The sequence below is a fragment of the Cygnus olor genome, chromosome 3 (assembly GCF_009769625.2).
Source record: "Cygnus olor isolate bCygOlo1 chromosome 3, bCygOlo1.pri.v2, whole genome shotgun sequence".
Lineage (NCBI taxonomy): Eukaryota > Metazoa > Chordata > Aves > Anseriformes > Anatidae > Cygnus > Cygnus olor.
In genome coordinates, this window is record NC_049171.1 from 65,169,782 (window position 1) to 65,188,234 (window position 18,453).

General features: G+C 38.2%; 1 protein-coding gene across 2 annotated transcripts in view; it reads right to left on the reverse strand.

Moving 5' to 3' along the window:
* Positions 1–53: 53 nt before the first annotated feature.
* The window catches only part of SNX9 (sorting nexin 9), a 61,632-nt gene continuing 43,232 nt past the window's right edge, over positions 54–18,453 (reverse strand). For both annotated transcript variants that reach the window (XM_040553204.1, XM_040553203.1), the window contains exons 12-18: positions 16,115–16,218; positions 13,396–13,473; positions 7,689–7,765; positions 6,554–6,643; positions 5,021–5,135; positions 3,536–3,627; positions 54–2,050 (exon numbers count right to left, since the gene is read on the reverse strand). In XM_040553204.1, the coding sequence (XP_040409138.1) occupies positions 2,003–2,050; positions 3,536–3,627; positions 5,021–5,135; positions 6,554–6,643; positions 7,689–7,765; positions 13,396–13,473; positions 16,115–16,218 (604 nt within the window). In that variant the 3' untranslated portion in view covers positions 54–2,002. The remainder of the gene's footprint in view (positions 2,051–3,535; positions 3,628–5,020; positions 5,136–6,553; positions 6,644–7,688; positions 7,766–13,395; positions 13,474–16,114; positions 16,219–18,453) is intronic.

The following is an 18,453-nucleotide window of genomic DNA, read 5'->3' on the forward strand; positions in this document are numbered from 1 at the left end:
ATCACCCTGTTAAAAAGCAATGTGGTGATTTAAAAGAAAAAAAAATAGTCTTGTGGGTATACATAAATATTTATTATCATTTACTTCATTTTACTAGAAGTCCTTAAACAGTTTTTCTTTTTTTGCCAAAACGTTGCATCTCTGACACAGCTGCTACTATCACAGCTTCCCTGCACTGGGAATGCACAGCTTACACTTAAATTTCAAAACAATCTATTCAAGATAAAGAACCTTCAACTGTAGTGCATATGGAGCTATTCAAAGATTGGTAAAAAAGACCCCCCGTTCCCCCTCCCAAATTGAGAATCTGTTACAAAGAGATTTCCTTACCAAAAAGTGAATATACAAAAGCTAAAAAAAAATGCTGGCTTGAAAAAGTGATTTCAGGATTTACTGTACACATTGTAACAATTTATTATATAAGCTGCTTCTACATGCAAGCAGATCTTACATTTGGTGTAAAACATTTATACACATTCTTTACAATTTGTACATATTTAAATGGCTGTATCAAACAACACTGCGCTATGGAATTTTGGAAGCAAACAACTAAAATTGGGAGGGGGAAAAGACAAGGTTTATAAAACGTGAACAAGACCCGTGACACTGAAAAGCATCTGGACTTAGGCTTAAGTCTTGCTTGTTTTGGTTTCAGGTTATTCAGGCAGACCTAGATTTTCCTTCTAGCACACAAAAATAACACCAATGCAAAATAGAGTAAGGCAACAATTCAGCCAGCAGACTGTACCCGTCACTTAGAATGGCTTGTGGGAAAATGCCTTTGCTTTAAAGTTAGTTTTTTGCTAAAATGTTTATGTTCTAGGCACATTTTTAGCAAAAATTGCACTTTGGCTTTGCTGATTGCTTATGACATTAAATGAATTACTGTAGTTGGTGCCCATTTCGAACAGGACCGGGGCTGGGGTTTTTGGTCAAAAAAGCCCAGGCCTCAAGTGATATTTCAGTAGTAAGAAAGATGGCAGTGGGGCACTTGATAAGAGACGATCAAAGCACAGAGTCTGTGTGATAACTGATGTTATTCAGTACCTTTGTCACCTTTTAGTTCGTTTTAGGAGGTAACAAAAGTAAACCCAAGCCAATAGCATACCATCCTGCTTTGTGAAAACCTGAGCTCTGTTGGAATCTGGGGACTTCTATCAGTTTGTGTTATATGTGACAGTGTCCCCTTTACTGAAACACTTAAAACTCTCTAAGAGGTACAGCACTGAAGAACACCAGTGCCTTATGGCATAACATTGCGTGGATGTCAAAATGCAGGCATGGAAAACTGTTTTTCACACCTTCTTGAATGGCTCTATGTTTGTACTTTGTCTTTTTACACAGTGCATAGCATGAAAGGAGGAGCCTTGATATAAGCTCTGAGGTGTTGTGCCACAAGAACAAAGTTTAGTTATAAGGAAAAGAAGAAAGGGGAGAATGAATGATATTTACTAGAAGTCATAATGGGACTTCTCACTATGACCCGTGCCATGGCTGCATGTGGGAAGCAAAACAGAACAAGTGTTTGTTCAGGAGATTATCATGAACATGTACCAGAAACATATACAAATATAATTCCTCCTGGCTACTGAATTGCTAGAGAGAAAAACTGAATATAATGAGCAGTAAAGTCATTTTCTGAGGCTTGTCTACTTCCCCACTTAAAACTGTAATTCTGACACTGATGAAGGGATTGTGGAAGAACATCTGAGAGATGCAAGTCTTCATGAAGTCCATGGCAACAAACCAGTTAGATCCCTACAACTGACAGCATTTTCTTGCTGTTTTTACTTAAATAATGATACAAAGGGTAGAGCATTCAAGATAAAAAAGAATCTTATCTTATGGATTGAGGCTGATAAAGTAAACATTTTAAATAATTCATTTTTTCCCCACAACTATTTTTTTTTTGGCTGGCAAAGGCTAACAAGTTTATTGGCATTGCCCCCAAATCAAAAAAGCACTTCGGGGTTGTTCTTCATTGTTGGCTACTCGTTATTCTCTACATCACAGGAAAGCGGCTGAGTGCCTGCCTCAGCTTCTGTGCAATCTGAAACAAAGAAACAGAACATATTTAATATGTAGTCACTTTACCCTATGCAGAAACAAGATTTCAGGCTGAGATTAAAACAGATTGTTCCCTTGTCTTCCAAAAATTGTAGTCTTTCCTCAGTACCCTTAATGTGTACAAGATTGACAACACTATGTTCAGCTGCTCTCTTAACACTGCCAGATACAACACGGCATCTGAGCAGGGAGTGCTGTACAGTCACTATACTCCAACTCTGACCTGTTGCTGCCTTCTCTTGAAAAGACCAAATGTCAGAGCTGTCACCAAAAGTGTTGTTTAGTTTGTGGTAATGCATGGCTTTGGTCTTGGAAAGCAATCATCTGTTCAGCAAAAAGATGTAATCAATAAATGTGGTTGGTAATGACTTAAAAGTGTTCCTGTCTTTGATACAAGTTTACAAGCTACCAGCAGTCCTTCAGCAGTTCAACTTGCTCTCACAAGGAAAATAACTGATTTTATTTGTTTTACTACAGATATTCTAGTTCAAAATCCCAGGTGCACTCAGGTATGAGGAAAACTGAAGTAGTAGTCCTTTTTCCTCCTCCAAATTTCGTTGTATTTGTAAGCTACATCTCTCTTCACGTCACAGCACTAACACTGTTGAGATAACCTGGTAGAGCAGAGCAATGAAGCTAAGCTTCTTGCGTGGCTCTGTGTCTAATACAGCTCTTCTTCCAGTTAAGGATCTACTACAAATGGTCGTTACAAATGTGTATGAATTCTCTGCAGCTTATTTTTTTCCTGCATACTGAGACGCAGGAAGCAGACATGCTGCTATTTCCACATGCAACATGGGCACCAAACAAGGATCGATACAGATTTAACTATTCACTGTCACATTGGAATTATCGCATTAGAAAAATTGTTTTCAAGCTTCATTTAATAAAATACAAATAACAGTCATAAGAACAATGTTAAATGAGAACTAAGGTAGCAGGTTTAGTGCTCAGAGTTGACGTACTTAGTAAGTCACTAAGCCACTCTGATCCCTCACCCAACACATCTATACATCAGGCTTTAAATCTCAGAAGTTTCCCTTTGTCCTTCCAAACCATTCAAATGCTTTATTGCTGTATTCATTGCTGCAGGTCTTATTTGCAGCAAATTATCCAAACTCAGTTTTGAAAAATCTGTGTGCACAACACTAAAACAAATTCTTTGTAACTTTAGTACTGGCATTGAAAAAAAGAAAAACAACACCACCCCCCACACCCAGAAACACCAAGCTAATATCTAATATCATATAGCCATGTACATAGGAATAGCATCTACAAGAAAATATTTTTTCAATTCATTCTTCTTTCATGTGGGCTTTTTTTTCCTCCTCCTTTTATAATTCTTTTTCAAATATCTGCTCTCTGGGAGAGGTTCATACAGAAAGATGATTAAGTACAGTGAGTATTTCTCATAAAAGTAGCAGCACAGTATGTGCCAGGAAAATGGCACTGAAATACTACATCTTACCGTTTCATAAAACTGTGCCTGCTGCTCCAGATAAAGACGAATGACACTGTTGTAGTCATAAATCCGGTTACTGTGGAAGTGATTCATCTCAGCTGCAATTGGACCCAGAAAGCAAATTATTTAAGAGAAGTGTTCATAATTAGGAACAGTTTCACTCAGCTCAGATTGGTTAGCGTGCAACAAGCTCAGTGTCCAGCCCTGGCAGTATATTTACTGTTCTCATGCTTCCAATCTGTTTTGCCTACAACATTTGCCTACAACACTCAAGTTTTGATGGAACCGTTCATAAAATTGGTAGGGTGTCAATTACTCATGCTAAAATTCAGGCACTTCCTGGATAAAGCCAGGTTCTTGTTATAATACTTTGGTATACAAAGATTTGATAAAGAAAACAAGCACAATTTTGTCCTGTTGGAGTTAACTGTTTTTCAACCAGCATTTGGTGGCTACAGCCCTCAGATTTCCAAGGCTGTAGATGTTGTAAGGCAGAGTTATAAATGTTCAAAAAAAAAAGGCACAGCCAGTAGTGTTTGACCCATTCTTGAGTGCAGCTGTTTCAGTATGAAACTGAGAAACTGCATTACTGGATTTGTAACACTTTCCACTACTTTCTGCATCTCTTGTCAGATCACAGTTTATGGCTGAAATAAAACACTAAATATATTCTGAGATACCAATAGAGGGAGAAAAAATATTTGAGATTGCAACAATCCTGGAGGTCTTTTCTCATGATTACCACTTAAATGAAGTCCTTTTGCATCGCTGTGACCAGGAAGAAAAGGAGGGGAAGGAAAAGGGGAATATTTTTGTTATTTTTTCTTAAATTGGCTTTGTGTTCTGCTCTGACTCTATCCTGTAAAATACTAAATACTCTCAGCTTTAAGTCAGCTAAAGAAGACAGAACTCTCTCAGCAATGAGTAATCCCACTGAAGACTCAGGACACACTTACAGGCCTGGTATCCTGCAGGACTGAACCCTGACTCCTCACTTCCCATTTTTCAGTTGCAGACTATTACATCGCACTTACAACATCTCTAACCTAAAGAGGAGAAGTTCAAAGAACATCCAGGAAATGAAACCTTATCCACAAGAATATTAATCTCAACTGGATCACATCTGATTAAACCATGAGTCAGAAAAACACTTACGCATGTGCTGAAGTGCTTCCTGTATCAGGGCCTGTGCTTTTTCTTTGAGACTCACTGACATTTCAAAATGAAATAACGAGTAGCCCAGGGCGTTTTTGTTTCAAATATCATTTTACTATTGCAGAAGATACATGTTTTGGAATTGCAACTTTTTTTTTTTAAAGGAGGGGGGACAGGACAGTAAAATAACTGCAATTCTAGGAAAACAAAGGTAATAAATAAGAGCTAGGTATTATTATCATTCCTGGTAGAACAAAGATTCTTTGTCAAAGTTTGTTACTTAAGAGATGCCCTTCAGGTCTACAACATTGCCATTTACCCCAAAATTTGTTTTACCTTGTAGTGCATAAGCCATGGTGCTCACACGTTTCACCATATTCTGTTTGTCTTGTGGGGTTATTTTACTGGTTGCAACTAGTTTATCACTTTCCTTCACTCTTTCTATTGCTCCCTGTAGAAACCAAATGCAGGAAGATTAAAAGAAGTCAACTTAAAGGTCTCTATAGTCATTGAAAACGTCACTGGCCAACATTTTGAGGTTGCACACTATATGCATGCAATGACTGATTCAGCCTTCCCATATGTACACCCAAGGTTTGTTATTTCGCTGTATTGCTTTCAAGAGTCTTAACAGCTTCCAAGAAGTGACTTAAAACACAGGCATTAACACAGTCACCAAGAAATAAAGATCGATAAAGGCGGTAATACACAAGGATACATACACAGAAAAAAGAACCAGGTTGCAAAATCCAGCTGACTGACACAGCGTATACCAAAAGCTTCAAACTATCAAACACCTCTAAAACCTTATCAGCATGTTATACAACATTCAGAAAACACACACTGCTTTCCAAGAAACTACAATTCATTGCAATATGTAACGTGATTCAGGAAAATCCTTATGTCACAAGCAAGAAGGGTAAAAAGAAATGCCTTCCCCTTCACAATATATTTATATTGCACTTTCCTCTTCATGCCAAACAATATTCAAAAATATCTATTTACAGATCTCTTAGCAAAAGGTTTGAGATTCAAGTTTTAAACACATTTTTTCTGCATTTTATTTATACTACTTTCCTCAAAAGGTTTTCAGTAGCGTTGGGGACCATTAGAGTCATGAAGAAAGAATGCACATAAATGTGACATGCTTTTATGTTTTTGGTCTTGCAAAAATATGTTCTTGTTTTATACATTTAATATTTCCAGTGGTAGAAAAAACATTTGTGTGTACTTGTTTAATACTTCAAATATTTGTAGTTTCCTGAAACATGATACAGCAAGCACATGAACGTGAGGACATCTCTAGGATAAAAGTAGGAAACGAGAATATTCAAAGCTAGACACAATAGCCAATTTTACTGTTTTACTATTTGATGACTTTCATAGCACAGGGAACAAATTATCTTTTTTTTTTTTTAAATATTAAGACACTTCTAAGCAGTCCATGATTATCACATATCAATGAGCAAACAATGCAAGTATACACACTTTTCCTACAATACCACCGTGCTTTAGTATCAATCACCACGTAAGATTCCTAAATATTAGAAATTTTTACCACTGCCATTCACCATATAGGCATGCGAAGCTATCCTGGAGAAAGACCTGAAGCTTCTAGTGCTCTACAATAGCAGACAGTAGAGGTATTCTCAAATCTTGAGACAAGTTCTAGCTTCCCCTCCTCCTCACCCCCCAAATATTTTTTATTTTAAAAATGAACATGCCAGCTTCACAGAAACTTTCACAGTGTGACTGGAATCAGGGGCCAGGCTGTTGCACACATGCAGTGATCGATACCACCACTTTTGCTGCTCCCTATGCAGGTCTTCCCACTGCCCAACCCTTACCAGGAAAGACACGCTCACATACCTTATGAGCTCCTATGATGTCAGGGAAGCAACCAAGAAATCCCTTATATTCATGATTTGTTTCCATCAGAAAGTGCAAGTCTTTCTTCGGCTAATATACAAAGTACGCATGTTAGTAAAAATATCCGTGACAGTAATAACACAAGCACAGAAAAGAAATGATGATGCCAAAAAAGGGAATTAAAGAATAGAAGGAAGAAAAATCTCTATTGCTTATGGCAGATTTTTCCAGAGGTAAACAGGTCCTTATTGAGATTTAAGCTTTTTGGAGTAAGGCACTGAGCACCAGAGAGCAGATGCCTCCGTTCTTTGTTTTACTTAACACTGGCTTATGAAGGGAGGTGTTTTACCTCAACGTTTCTTTGGAGTTACCAGTTCTAGCAATGGCAATTTCAAGCAATAACGTCCTTGCACATGCAGATGTGTACGTGCATGGGTACATCTTAGTTGCTGACTTGGAAAGCTGTTTAAGAACAACTTATTCAACATCAAAATTAAAAGGCTCTACATTTTGGAGACTGTGGTGGTTTTACCGTGCTAGGCAGCTGAACTCCACCACAACTGCTCTCTCACTCCTCCTCCTTAGAAGAGGAGTTAACATCCCAGCCAGACCCAGTACAGAGACTAAGCTTAACACACTGTAAACACTCATCTCTAACTTGAATACTGACATAAAATCAAGATTTATTTAAGACAGATTGTTACTGAAGCAGGCAATTACAAGTCAAGACAATGAAAAGTTGCAAGATCTGGATCCTGTAGATATTTGGGGAATGCAGAGAGAAATGGAAACCCTATCCTTGATTAAATCTCACTCTGTTGTATCAATAATGAAGACAGTTCACTGACATCAGAAAACAATTAAAGAGAAAGCAAACATTTTAGTGTTTTAGAAACCAGAATGTGAGTTTTCTGATCCAAGAAAAATACCCTCCCATTACTTCTCCCCAGAGCAGACATACTAGAGAAGATGAGGGTGCATTTAAAAGTATTAACAATAATTTCACTTAAGTAGTATGCAGCATTAACGTTTATTATGTCTTAATAGGAAAGAAAAACAGAAAAACAAGTCAGAAGTTATCCACACAGGACACATGTTTGTACACACTATTTCAGTGTATTCATAATGCTTATACCTGATCTGCTACAAGACTGGCGATTTCTTCGTAGGTTTTTCCTGCTTCTGTTATTGCTTCATTGAGATCAGATTCCCCTGGAAGTAAACATCAGTTTTCAAATTACAGTAGGTCACATCTTGATTCAAGGCAAGTTTCTAAAATAGCTTATCTTATAATAATAAAATCCATTCACCATTTTATAACTGGGAATAATAAAGAGGTTGGAAAAATACTGATTTTATACCATTAAAGAAAAACCCTAAAGATCTTGTATAATGGATGCTGAAGGGACTATTTATACCCTGTTCTGCCATAGTAGCGCTATTCAGCTCCACATTTCATAACTATATGTAGTTTAAATACACAGGTATTTCCCCACAGGGGACACCAGAAAGCCTACCAGAATTGGAAGGAAGGGAATACAAGGAGGGTGACACCAGAAGATAGACCAAAGCTCCAAAGAGATCTACTGTTCTGGTTTTTAACAAATGATTTTCATACCTGATAAGCAGTAAATTCTCCACAATGCCCTATGGAGAAGTGATAATAACCTTAAGCTCTTCAGCAGTCCTGGATCACAATTATTAAAAGGCCAGAGAGGGAAAAGGAGGCTCAAATAACATTTTTTTTCATTGCCAACAAGATTTTTCAGCCTTTAGAGAACTATTGGATAACATTCTCAAACTCTGTAAGAATCCTTTTGAAAACGGGTTTCTAACTTTTGTTGTCACGTGAAATAAATCAAAGGCCCCACAATCTAAAAATACAAACGTCACCACAAATCCTAAGCTAGACAACATCACAAGTGCTCATAACACTGTATTACTAGCAGGACACGGCTATGTGGGACAAAGGTGGAAACAAGCCTTACATTCTTGTTTTTTCATGTCACTTCACCTTCCCAAAACACCAGTTTTTTCCATCCTTGTTAGCTTGTCCAAAGCTTGCGGTCAACAGTACGGAAAGCAAATTGAGGTAGAGAAGGGGGAAGGTATAATTTGCAGATACCAACTATTAGCTCAAGAAAAGGTTATTCTTTCAGACATGTCCTGGTATTTGGCACAGTTAATAGTCTTAAGAACATTTTGTTTTTATTCTATAGACATTAATCAGTGACTTAACTGAAAATTACCAAACATTGATTTCTTTGATGATTGATTTGAACATTAAAATAGTTTATTTTACTATGACAAAGAAAATAATCTATTAGAGATCTATTATATAGGATTATTTCATTTTAGCGTGTCCTAAAGGAAACAGGGTAATGACTAAATATTGCTTCAGGTCTATCAATCGATTCTTACTTTCCATTAGACTGTTTTTATGAAGCCAAAAGCTTTGACAGAAAGCTACTGATCCTCAGCACTAGTAAGTCCAGCAATACAAACATCACTATAAAATGGCTTTCTACTATTTAAGCCTGTCTGGATAAGAAAAAACCAACATGAATCTCATTGTGAGACCTAAAAACTACAGAATTTGGAAGTTATCTTCTCATTGTTAAACTACAAAAAAAATCAGATCAATTTCATTCAGGTAAAGAAATGATTTCATTATTTTGGAATTACACAAAAGTAACCGTGAAACCTTGAGTTTAGCTTAAATGCTGCTTAGGCAACTGCTAGACTTTGGGGACAAAAACATGGTATAGCATTAGCTTGATTCAGAAACCAGACTGGTCTAGATATTGCTATTCATGTTGTAATGCTGTAAAAAGAAAATATCTTCTCCTACCTGAATACAAAGAGGGAAGAAGAGTGTTTGTATTTGAGTAGAAAAAGTAACTCGCCACTTGTGTGCAGAATTCACCCAAGGGACTGGAGCAGCGAAGAATCTAGTTAAACCCTCCAAATATCTCTCATGTGGGGGCAGTGAGGCACAGAGTCAGCTTGTAGACGGAACAGAATTTATTAAGTTTCTACTACTAGCAGAGGCATTCACTCTCCTACAGAAGCGTACCCTTGACGGTACGTGTAAAAGTTGTTCCAGACAATGGATCCCAACAGTAGACAGGCACACAAGCGGTAGAAGAGTATCTACAGCTCCTCACACTGCATCCTGGTCTTCTACAGTCTACTTCTCAGGTCATGCCAGGGCAATCTTAAAGAGTCAGATTTTACCTGTCACTTGCTGCATCCTTCAAGTTCTAATACGTATCCGCAGAGTCATGTCATGCTCAGTCAGTCACCCCTTAATACCCCACCACCTTTTCGAAGTTCTTGCATACAATCCACACACTCACCCATCAAAGCAACTTGAATTCCACCAGCAGATTGCTCCCATTAAGTGTTGTCAGCATGGGTTTTGCTAAGAGTCTTATTACTTGGACAAGGTCATGTTTCTAACATTCTCACCTTCTAGAGAGCTGTACAAGATGTGAAGCTGCAAATGGGCTGCTTAACTTGAACCATGAAGACTGAGCTGGTTCCCACTGCAAGGCTATACCAGGATGTCAGGGGCTCTTTCATCAGCAGAAAAGCAGAAAGCCCTAACCAACACACTACTGACATTTACAGCAAAACTAGAGCAGTGTGCATTACTCGTATCCCTAAGAGAAACAGAGAGGGCTTCAAAGCATCGGTAAGAGACACTTGTAAAAAGACCAGTTAAAATGGCTGATAATATTCTACAGGTATTTTAGCTCAGCCATGAGGAGAAACTTATTTTCATTGCTTCACAAGCCGACATGCTGTCAATAGGGAGATGAAGGAAGATGTAGAAGTATGAGGAGTCTTAGGGAGATGTTTTTGAGGAGCATCTCTTATCAGTTTAACTGGCTGGTAAATGGCAGTGGTAATCACCTTTTTAGGAATACACCAGGCATACTGAGGGAACTAATAATCTGTAAGGCTTGATTAGGATAGCAGATTTTTTTCACAAGAGGTTTTTGTGCCATTCTCTCTCCACCAAAGCATGTTTTAAGAGAAACCAGGAGTAGAAAAAAGATTAAGAATGATGTACTCTGGAACAATACCATAGTAAGATTTTTTTCTGAAAAGTACACCTGAGATTGACATCATTCAGCACAGAAGCAGCATGGAAGGCAAGACGTGCTTGTTGCTAACTGGTATGATTGCGAAACTTACATGCAACTGCCTAAGAAAATGCTTGAGGAATGATATAGGATTAGATCTCACTTTGGTTGAGTGGCCTTCCATAGCCATTCATGTTTTCTTAATATAGAAGACTTGCCTAGATTTGACACCACAGAAGAGAAGCCATGCTATTTAACCTCAGAGCATCACATGATGCAATAAAATAGGCAATGTAGTGCTAGGCTGCAAGACACTTCCAGTCATGTTCTGGAACTGTCCAATATGCTTTTGGGGCCAGGATCACACGTACAAAGCACTTGTTCCTAAAACAGACTGGACAGTGCATAGGCCCATGGTCAAATTAAAGGAGACGCTTTCAATGTGTCATTAATAGTTTTAAAGGTACCCTTACCTCTGCAAATACTGGGGCTGAATTCCTTATATGCACTGTGGGTGGGAACGAATTGATAAGACTCATTCTGCAGCATAAGAAAAATTGCTTAATTGTGTCAGTTTAACAAGCACTTCTTGACTACTGCTATCTTAAACATTTTAGGCTGAAGTTATGAGAGAAGGCAGTAGACATTCACCACGCCAGGCTTTGCAGAGCAAGCAGGCAGCACTGGTGAAAGAGGTAAGGACAACAGATGTGTCCGTCCCATACAAACTGTCCAAATGAACCAACCAATATACCAGATACACTGTTAGAAATCAGCTACCGGTAGCTGAAATTGTTCACGTAACCAAATCAATCATTGCCACCTTCAATGAGCTACATGCTTAAACTTTGAGAACTTAATCTTCAAACGTAAATATGCACAGGGGAGATGGGTATCTGAGTCAGTATTACAAAGAAGAGGATGAAGAGATTCAGCTACCAATGGAAATGGAACTCAGTGCCTTTAAGTATGGCTGAAAGAAACAATCCTCTTCAACAACAGTCCAGAGAAACCACACCCCATATTCAGCCTAAATAGTACTTTGTTTGAAGGAATAGGTCCAGTGCCACGTTTGTATATTGAGATCAGGAAAAGTTGCATTCCATCAGTTTAAATCCAGGAGCTTATCTCTCTTGCACAGTCTGTTCAACGCACAGATCTCTGTCTGAAGTAGCCATCAAATGAACTTGTACACAGACAGCAGGCAGGACAGAGTGAGGGCAGCAGTGATGAAGACACTGAAGGCAACATGTGCACTGCACTTGTTCTCTCTTCCTGGAAGCTGAACTTAAAAAGCAAAGTCCCACATATTCTTAGTTGTGAAAAAAATACAGTGGTGTACCAGTTATTAAAAAAGAGCAACATATACAGAATTGGAACAGAGGCTGTAAGCAGAGAGCATTTTTCTCAGCAAGATACCAGTGTACAACCAGGTACAGCTGGGCAAACAGCAAAGAGCAATATCCTTGCTTTGCTCCCAAGCAGCATGTTTTTTTTCATGCTGTTCAAATTGAAACTTTCCTTTGTAAAGTTGATCTGCAAATTTGCATCCTAAGTTTAAATCGTGTTTTCCCTTTAACCTGGTAAAAGAACATGCATTATAGTTCAAGAAATTTTCAGTCCTTTCTCAAGAATTGTTGCTTCAGAATTTATCTGGATAGGATTTACAGTTTTCTAACCTACACTGAGTACACATAAGCATGCAAATCCACTACTTGGTTCTTACATCCAAAAGTAACATTTTCAGCAAGTACAGGACAAAGATGAGAACAAACTACAAGGAGTACAACGTCTATTTCCAGCATTTCCAGCAGCAGAGCTCCTCAGTTTCAAAACTAGTTGCATTTTAATACATAGATTACTGGGCAAAAAGTTTTATGAGTACAGACCAAGGGACAGACAGGTAGTCAAAATAGGTACTGTTTAAAAGTCCTAAGATATGAAGATTAGAGTAAGCCTCTATGCTATGTTTTAGAACAGATTAATTTTGCTATTAAATATAGGAAAAAAAATGTATTTGACCTAAGAATCCCAGAGAAAACAGACCCAATTAGCTCCCTTTAGGATATGAAGAATGTTTTCCAGATAACTAGAAAACATCAGCAGAATTTAGGATACCAGAGCAGGATTTTAAGTTTGTCTTAAAGATTAAATTTTAGAAGAACTTTGAGAAGTTTGCAAAAAGAAACTGCAACTGATTCCCTCCATTTCTCTCCCACAGCTTTCATACCTAATGTGACAAGCTCTGTTTCAGGGCTCTCAAAGAAAGAAAGAAAGAAGGTTGAAAGACAAGAAAAGGCTACAGTAGCCAACCCTCCACCTCAGATAATGGCATACAAAAGTTTTCCATCCTTGTGTGGAGTTGCTGTTTCACAAAGTAGTTCTGTGGCAGCTATTTTCAAGGCTGCATTTTCTCCTCTTTCTTTTGATATGACAGAAATATAGGTCGCAAAAATGCTACAGCATGTTTTGTCAGTCGGGTCAGCAAACAGATTACATGTTAGTAAGATCTAACTAAACTCCACCACTAATAACCCACCACATGATTACAGAACGAGAGAAAACGAAACGAGACCACAGACTAGAATATAAGAAACCCTGTAATACACATGGTTTTTAGTATTTTTCCAGAAACATGACTGACATCTACATTCAAAGAGGAAAGCATTGAGACCTTTGCCAAAAAATGTAGCATGACACAATTTAAATGTATTTTGCTAAGTAAAGTACAAATGAAGCTAGAAGAATTACCTTGGTATCCGCTAGTGCTGAAGACCACTGCCAGGCTCTGCAGTGCTTTTCCAATCTTCTGGTATTCCTTGGGTAGTGCTGAAAGGGATAAAGGGGTGGGAAAAGAGGGAAACAGAAGCAAAACCGACAAGTTTAAGCCTGTAGCATTTCCAAACCTTGACAGAAGCTGATGTCAAAAACAATCAGTACATTCGTGCTAGTGAAGTGTTTACAGTTGCATTCTCACCCCCCTTCCTTGCTACACAAGTTCAAAAACTGGATAAAGCTATTGGAATCCAGATTCTCAAAAGCCACAAATAATTGAAGAACAGTGTGTGAATGCTATAAAAATCTCACTGCACTCCTAGCTCAGCCTTCCAGCTTAGGCAGTGAGAATTTCTTCTCCCCCCGCCCCCTATAAAAAAAAGGGCAACAGTGACATGAAGCAGAAATCTAACTATTTTAAAGAAGGGATTATCTTACAGACCTATAATACCTAAACTCTCCTCAAATTATGGATTTGATAGAAACCAAGGTTATCATGGAATAAAAGTTGATGCAACTATCTGAATGATAAAATTGATTTATAAAGTGAATTTTAAAAATGCATGCATAAATTGCTTCCTCACAATGAAGTCAATAAACTGATTTATGAGCACGTGTTCATTATTAACATTTTGACCACCACCACCCAAGAGGCCTAAACAGCAATCTGAAGAGTTAAAGCAGCTTGTTTTTTTTTTTTTTTTTTTTAAATAAACTACCTATGTCAGTAGAAAAAAAAAAGTAGATTTGCTTTTTATTGTCAGACATCTGTGTTCACAGGATATGCTGCCTGGGTAAATAGCGCTTTTCAGTTGCTCCAGCATCTCACACAATCAGATTTTCAGGGGGACCCTAATGTAGTCCAAAAAGTGTAATTTTATTGATCATCTTGTATCAAATTCTTTCCCAGGAGCTAGATTATTTATGAAAACTGGTATTTCCTTATGGAACAAGTACCATTCAGACTACTAAAGCTCTGTTATCAGCCATTAACTCATTACTGAATCTCCAGTGATAACGTCAGTGAAGAACATCCTGTTTTTTCTTCACTTGCATTTTGGAAGTTCCCATTGTCAGTCAATTCATATATTATAGAACAGAACACACATAAGTATTGCTCAAGAAGTGCCAAAAATAATTCTGACTAGGAGTTGTGACTAGAGCTGACGTGGAAATTAAGTTTTTAAGAGACTACTGAAATTCTTCAGTTTTGCAAATCCAGATTTACCAGTCTGCCTTTTTCTATTCAGTATGAATATCAGAAAAGTTAAAACTGCCAACACAATCGCTTTTGACTTACTGTATTTAGGCAAGCTAATTATTAGCTGTGACTATTAGGAAAATCATTCCATACCTAAAGCAGTACTGTCATACGTTTAAGCATACGTTTTAGCAGCGAACAAAATACTGAATTCCCACTGTAAGCACAAGTCACAGCCATCCCTTAACTATGGTGTTTTGGTCATTTCTACTGTGACTGCAAAGCAACACTATTTTTCTAGTCTTTTCTGAGAGACGCTCTTCCTTCCCCTGCCCTTTGCTTTCCCCTCAGTGATTCCCTCACGAAGTGAGAGTTGTACGATGTTAGAGTTGTGCGTCCTGTGAGATGAGAGACTTAAGGCTTAGCCTATTTTTATCTTAGAACCAGGAAGGTCAGTGATGTGTAGGAGAAAACCCTCTTAATCAAGTGGAGAATGTAAATAATTTAAAACCATATCCTTCAGGTGCTAATGTAATCACTGCTAGAAGAAACAGCTCCTACACTTCCCGTTCCTTCTGGTCAGCCCCAGATACGCAACTGCAATGTAAGATTAGATAGTGGCAAAGAGATAACTCAGGAGATGTACTTACTGCTACGCTGGGGATATATATATATTTTTGGTGAGAATTAAAAAGGGGAAGCAACAAAACAAAAAGGTGTGGGGGAAACATTGAGGAGACTTATGTGGTAGGTCTTTGGTAGCCAGACACTACAGCCTGCCATGAAGTATTTATTATGATCCTCAGCTGTAGTACCTGCTTCCTTTCAATAGCTGCCTTGTGGTGGCCACAAACACTGAATACTGCTGTGGACTAGGAAATTAGAGCCCAGGCAGAGTCATAGGGACTTGGTGTGAAGTTCTGCAACCCTAAATATCTGCAGAAAGGAAGAGATAGGAGAGAGGAAAAAAAAAAAGAATTGGGCTAAAGGATAAGTTATAATTAAGCTTCTTGATTTTTTTTGTTTTTCCTTTTTTTCTGCTTTTTAAACTCTTTCCACCTTTAAATTACTCCTCCTGGCATGCAAGAAAAAGGGGTTAATAAAGTGCAACCATTTACGACTTGATCAAAGAGATGGATCTACTTTGCTCATGTCACTAAAATGTAGATGAATGGCATAGTTGAACAGGTACACCAAGGATTTTAGATGGATGATGAGAATTATTTAGCTTATAGTATTTTTAAAACTATGGGCGGGGACCAGATATTTCTGTTATGGGCAAAAAACCAAACCAAAACAAAAATGTACACAACTTATACTTTCAGGCACTGAAAGCAGCAAGAAAGGCATACGATTCTCATAATAATCTAGAATTTCCTTTAGTTTTAAGCTGTGCTTCAAGTTATATATATATATATATATATATATATATATAAAAACCCACATCAGAAAAACAAGACTGAAAACACCACTGAGTTCAGAAGGAATACTTACGCCCTGTACATCTCTTCCAGTGCTCTTGTCCCACTGTCAGCAGCTCTTTAACTCCATCATCCATTGCTTTGGTGAATCTACCCACTGCATCACATTTCTGTTCTCTATAGTATTTGGAAAAAAGCAAAAACAAAAAGCAGTTTAAACAGATGCATTACTCTCTAAACACAATACTGAAATATTTAGGAGTGTCAACTATGCTTTAAAAATCAAAGAAAAATTCCATGAAATCACTGTCATTTCACTGAGGACAGAATCTCCATCTTCAGTCCCAGGCATTTTTCATTCTATTTTTCTCCCCCTCTCTTAAACATGTAGATCTGGACTGTCATTCTTATTATTGACTCTTACCTTAGAGACAAAACAAAACAAGCAAACAAATAACGCTGGTAGTTAAACATCCACCACAATGGGATCAAATAACAGAGCAGCAAAATCCGATTTGAAGTGAATGCATCCCTAAAGCACTAAACACTAGCAGAAGCACCCCACATTGATGGGAATAAAAATTACAGTAGTTCTTCTAGGGAAATATAAACTTAAGCATACATATTGTATTGGCAATACTGCTATCTTCAGTTGTGTTAGAGAGGAAAAAAACAGTTATGCTCGAAAGAGAGTTCTTTATTTGCATGTCTTTCTACCCCTCTGTTTTCATACAGCTACCAAAACTTTTCCACTTAATGTAGCACTGAATACATAGCAACACTCCATGAACTTTACAAAATAAAACTAGACACGTTTTGTAATTTTCAATGTTAATTATTCAAACTGCATCAGATCTTGAAAGTTCTGCTCTCAGTCAAAGCCTGTACAAGACAGCTCCTTGGCCTCTTGCTCTTGCAACAAGGCGACCCTAAGCAAATCCCCAGAGCTGGGGTCCCAGCATCTCGAGCTGTGGCCCAATCTTCCACAGCCCCACCTGCACCTCCTGCCCTCAGCTGGTGACTCTGCCTGAAGAGTTACTTGCACAAGAACAACCTGGGCTTTCCAAGAAGCCCTTGTCTTACTCTGGTTTCCCCAGTAGCAAACCATTCTTTTAATGGTATCATGATAAAGGACTGCCAAAGTACTAGCAAAATTGTTTCAGTAAACAGCATCTTCTCATTCAAGAACTATTCAACACTGAAGAATTCTCACCTAGGAACTGTTGAACAAGTTGACTTGTCCAGTTACAGAAGTTATGACTTTCGAGACTATAAAAATAATATTTCATGTTTTATTCAAGGGCAAAGTTATCCTCTTTGGAAAGAGGACAAACCATTTGAGAAAAGACACAAAAATACACCACAGCTGCACACCCAAATAGACTAAGGAATGACACAGGTGAAAAGTGAAATTGTGCAGTTTCACAGAAAGAAAGGACATCTGACTGACCTCCAGCAAGGCCCTCAAGGCAGCATGAAGATTTACATGCAGTCTTCTCTACTATCACTACTGTATCTACTTTGATTAGAACTAGTGAGATGCTTTAAGTGATCTTCTGGGAAACTAAGTAGACAGATCACTGCATCTTCCTTTCCCCAGCCTGGCACAACAGCAACAAAAACCCCTGTACAGAAAATACAAAGCTAAGGTGACGGAAAAAGAATGGCCAAAGAGTTTGAGATTATTACGAAACTGTATGCTGAAGCTCATGCATGAGCTTTTCTCTTTTCATGCTTAACACCACAGGCTTAGAAAAATTATTAAATGAGGGAGCCTGAACTCAAAAAAAAAAAATCAAGATGGAAAGAGCTTACTCCAAAATACTTAATGTTATACCAACAATGCTATAAAGCTGACTAGTTTCAAAGATTCAGCAAGCTGTTCTCACTGTATTATTTTCATTCTTGTTTTTCCAGAAGATGCCATCACTTTAAGTGATTACAGAAGCGGTCCTATTTTTGGGCTGACTTTGGGAAACATTGGCATGTTACAGTCACAATATTCTTTTCTTTGAAGTAAAAGAAACCACGAAGTTATCTTTTAAGCTAAGATACATTTAAGTACACTTTTCAAGTTTCTTTCGTTATATGAATCAGGACCTCCTTACCCTTTAAACTTGGAGGTTCTCCTTTAACTATTCCTTCCTAATTAAAAAAGCACGGATTAAGGTGTACAACCACCTCTTTGTTACAGTTAACAGCATAGGATCAGTGACAGAGCAGACTAGCCAAATGACAACATTGCTATACCCGTACTAATGTGTGTTCCTACGTGCGTTTTCCAATAGCACCCTGAGAGGTTCCCAGGCTCTGGAACGTGGTGTGCGTGTCCGTGGTGCCACAGCCACCCTGAAAGCAGGCAGGCAGGCCCCCAGCACCGCCCCAGGCTGCCTGCCCCAGCCCGGGAGCCAG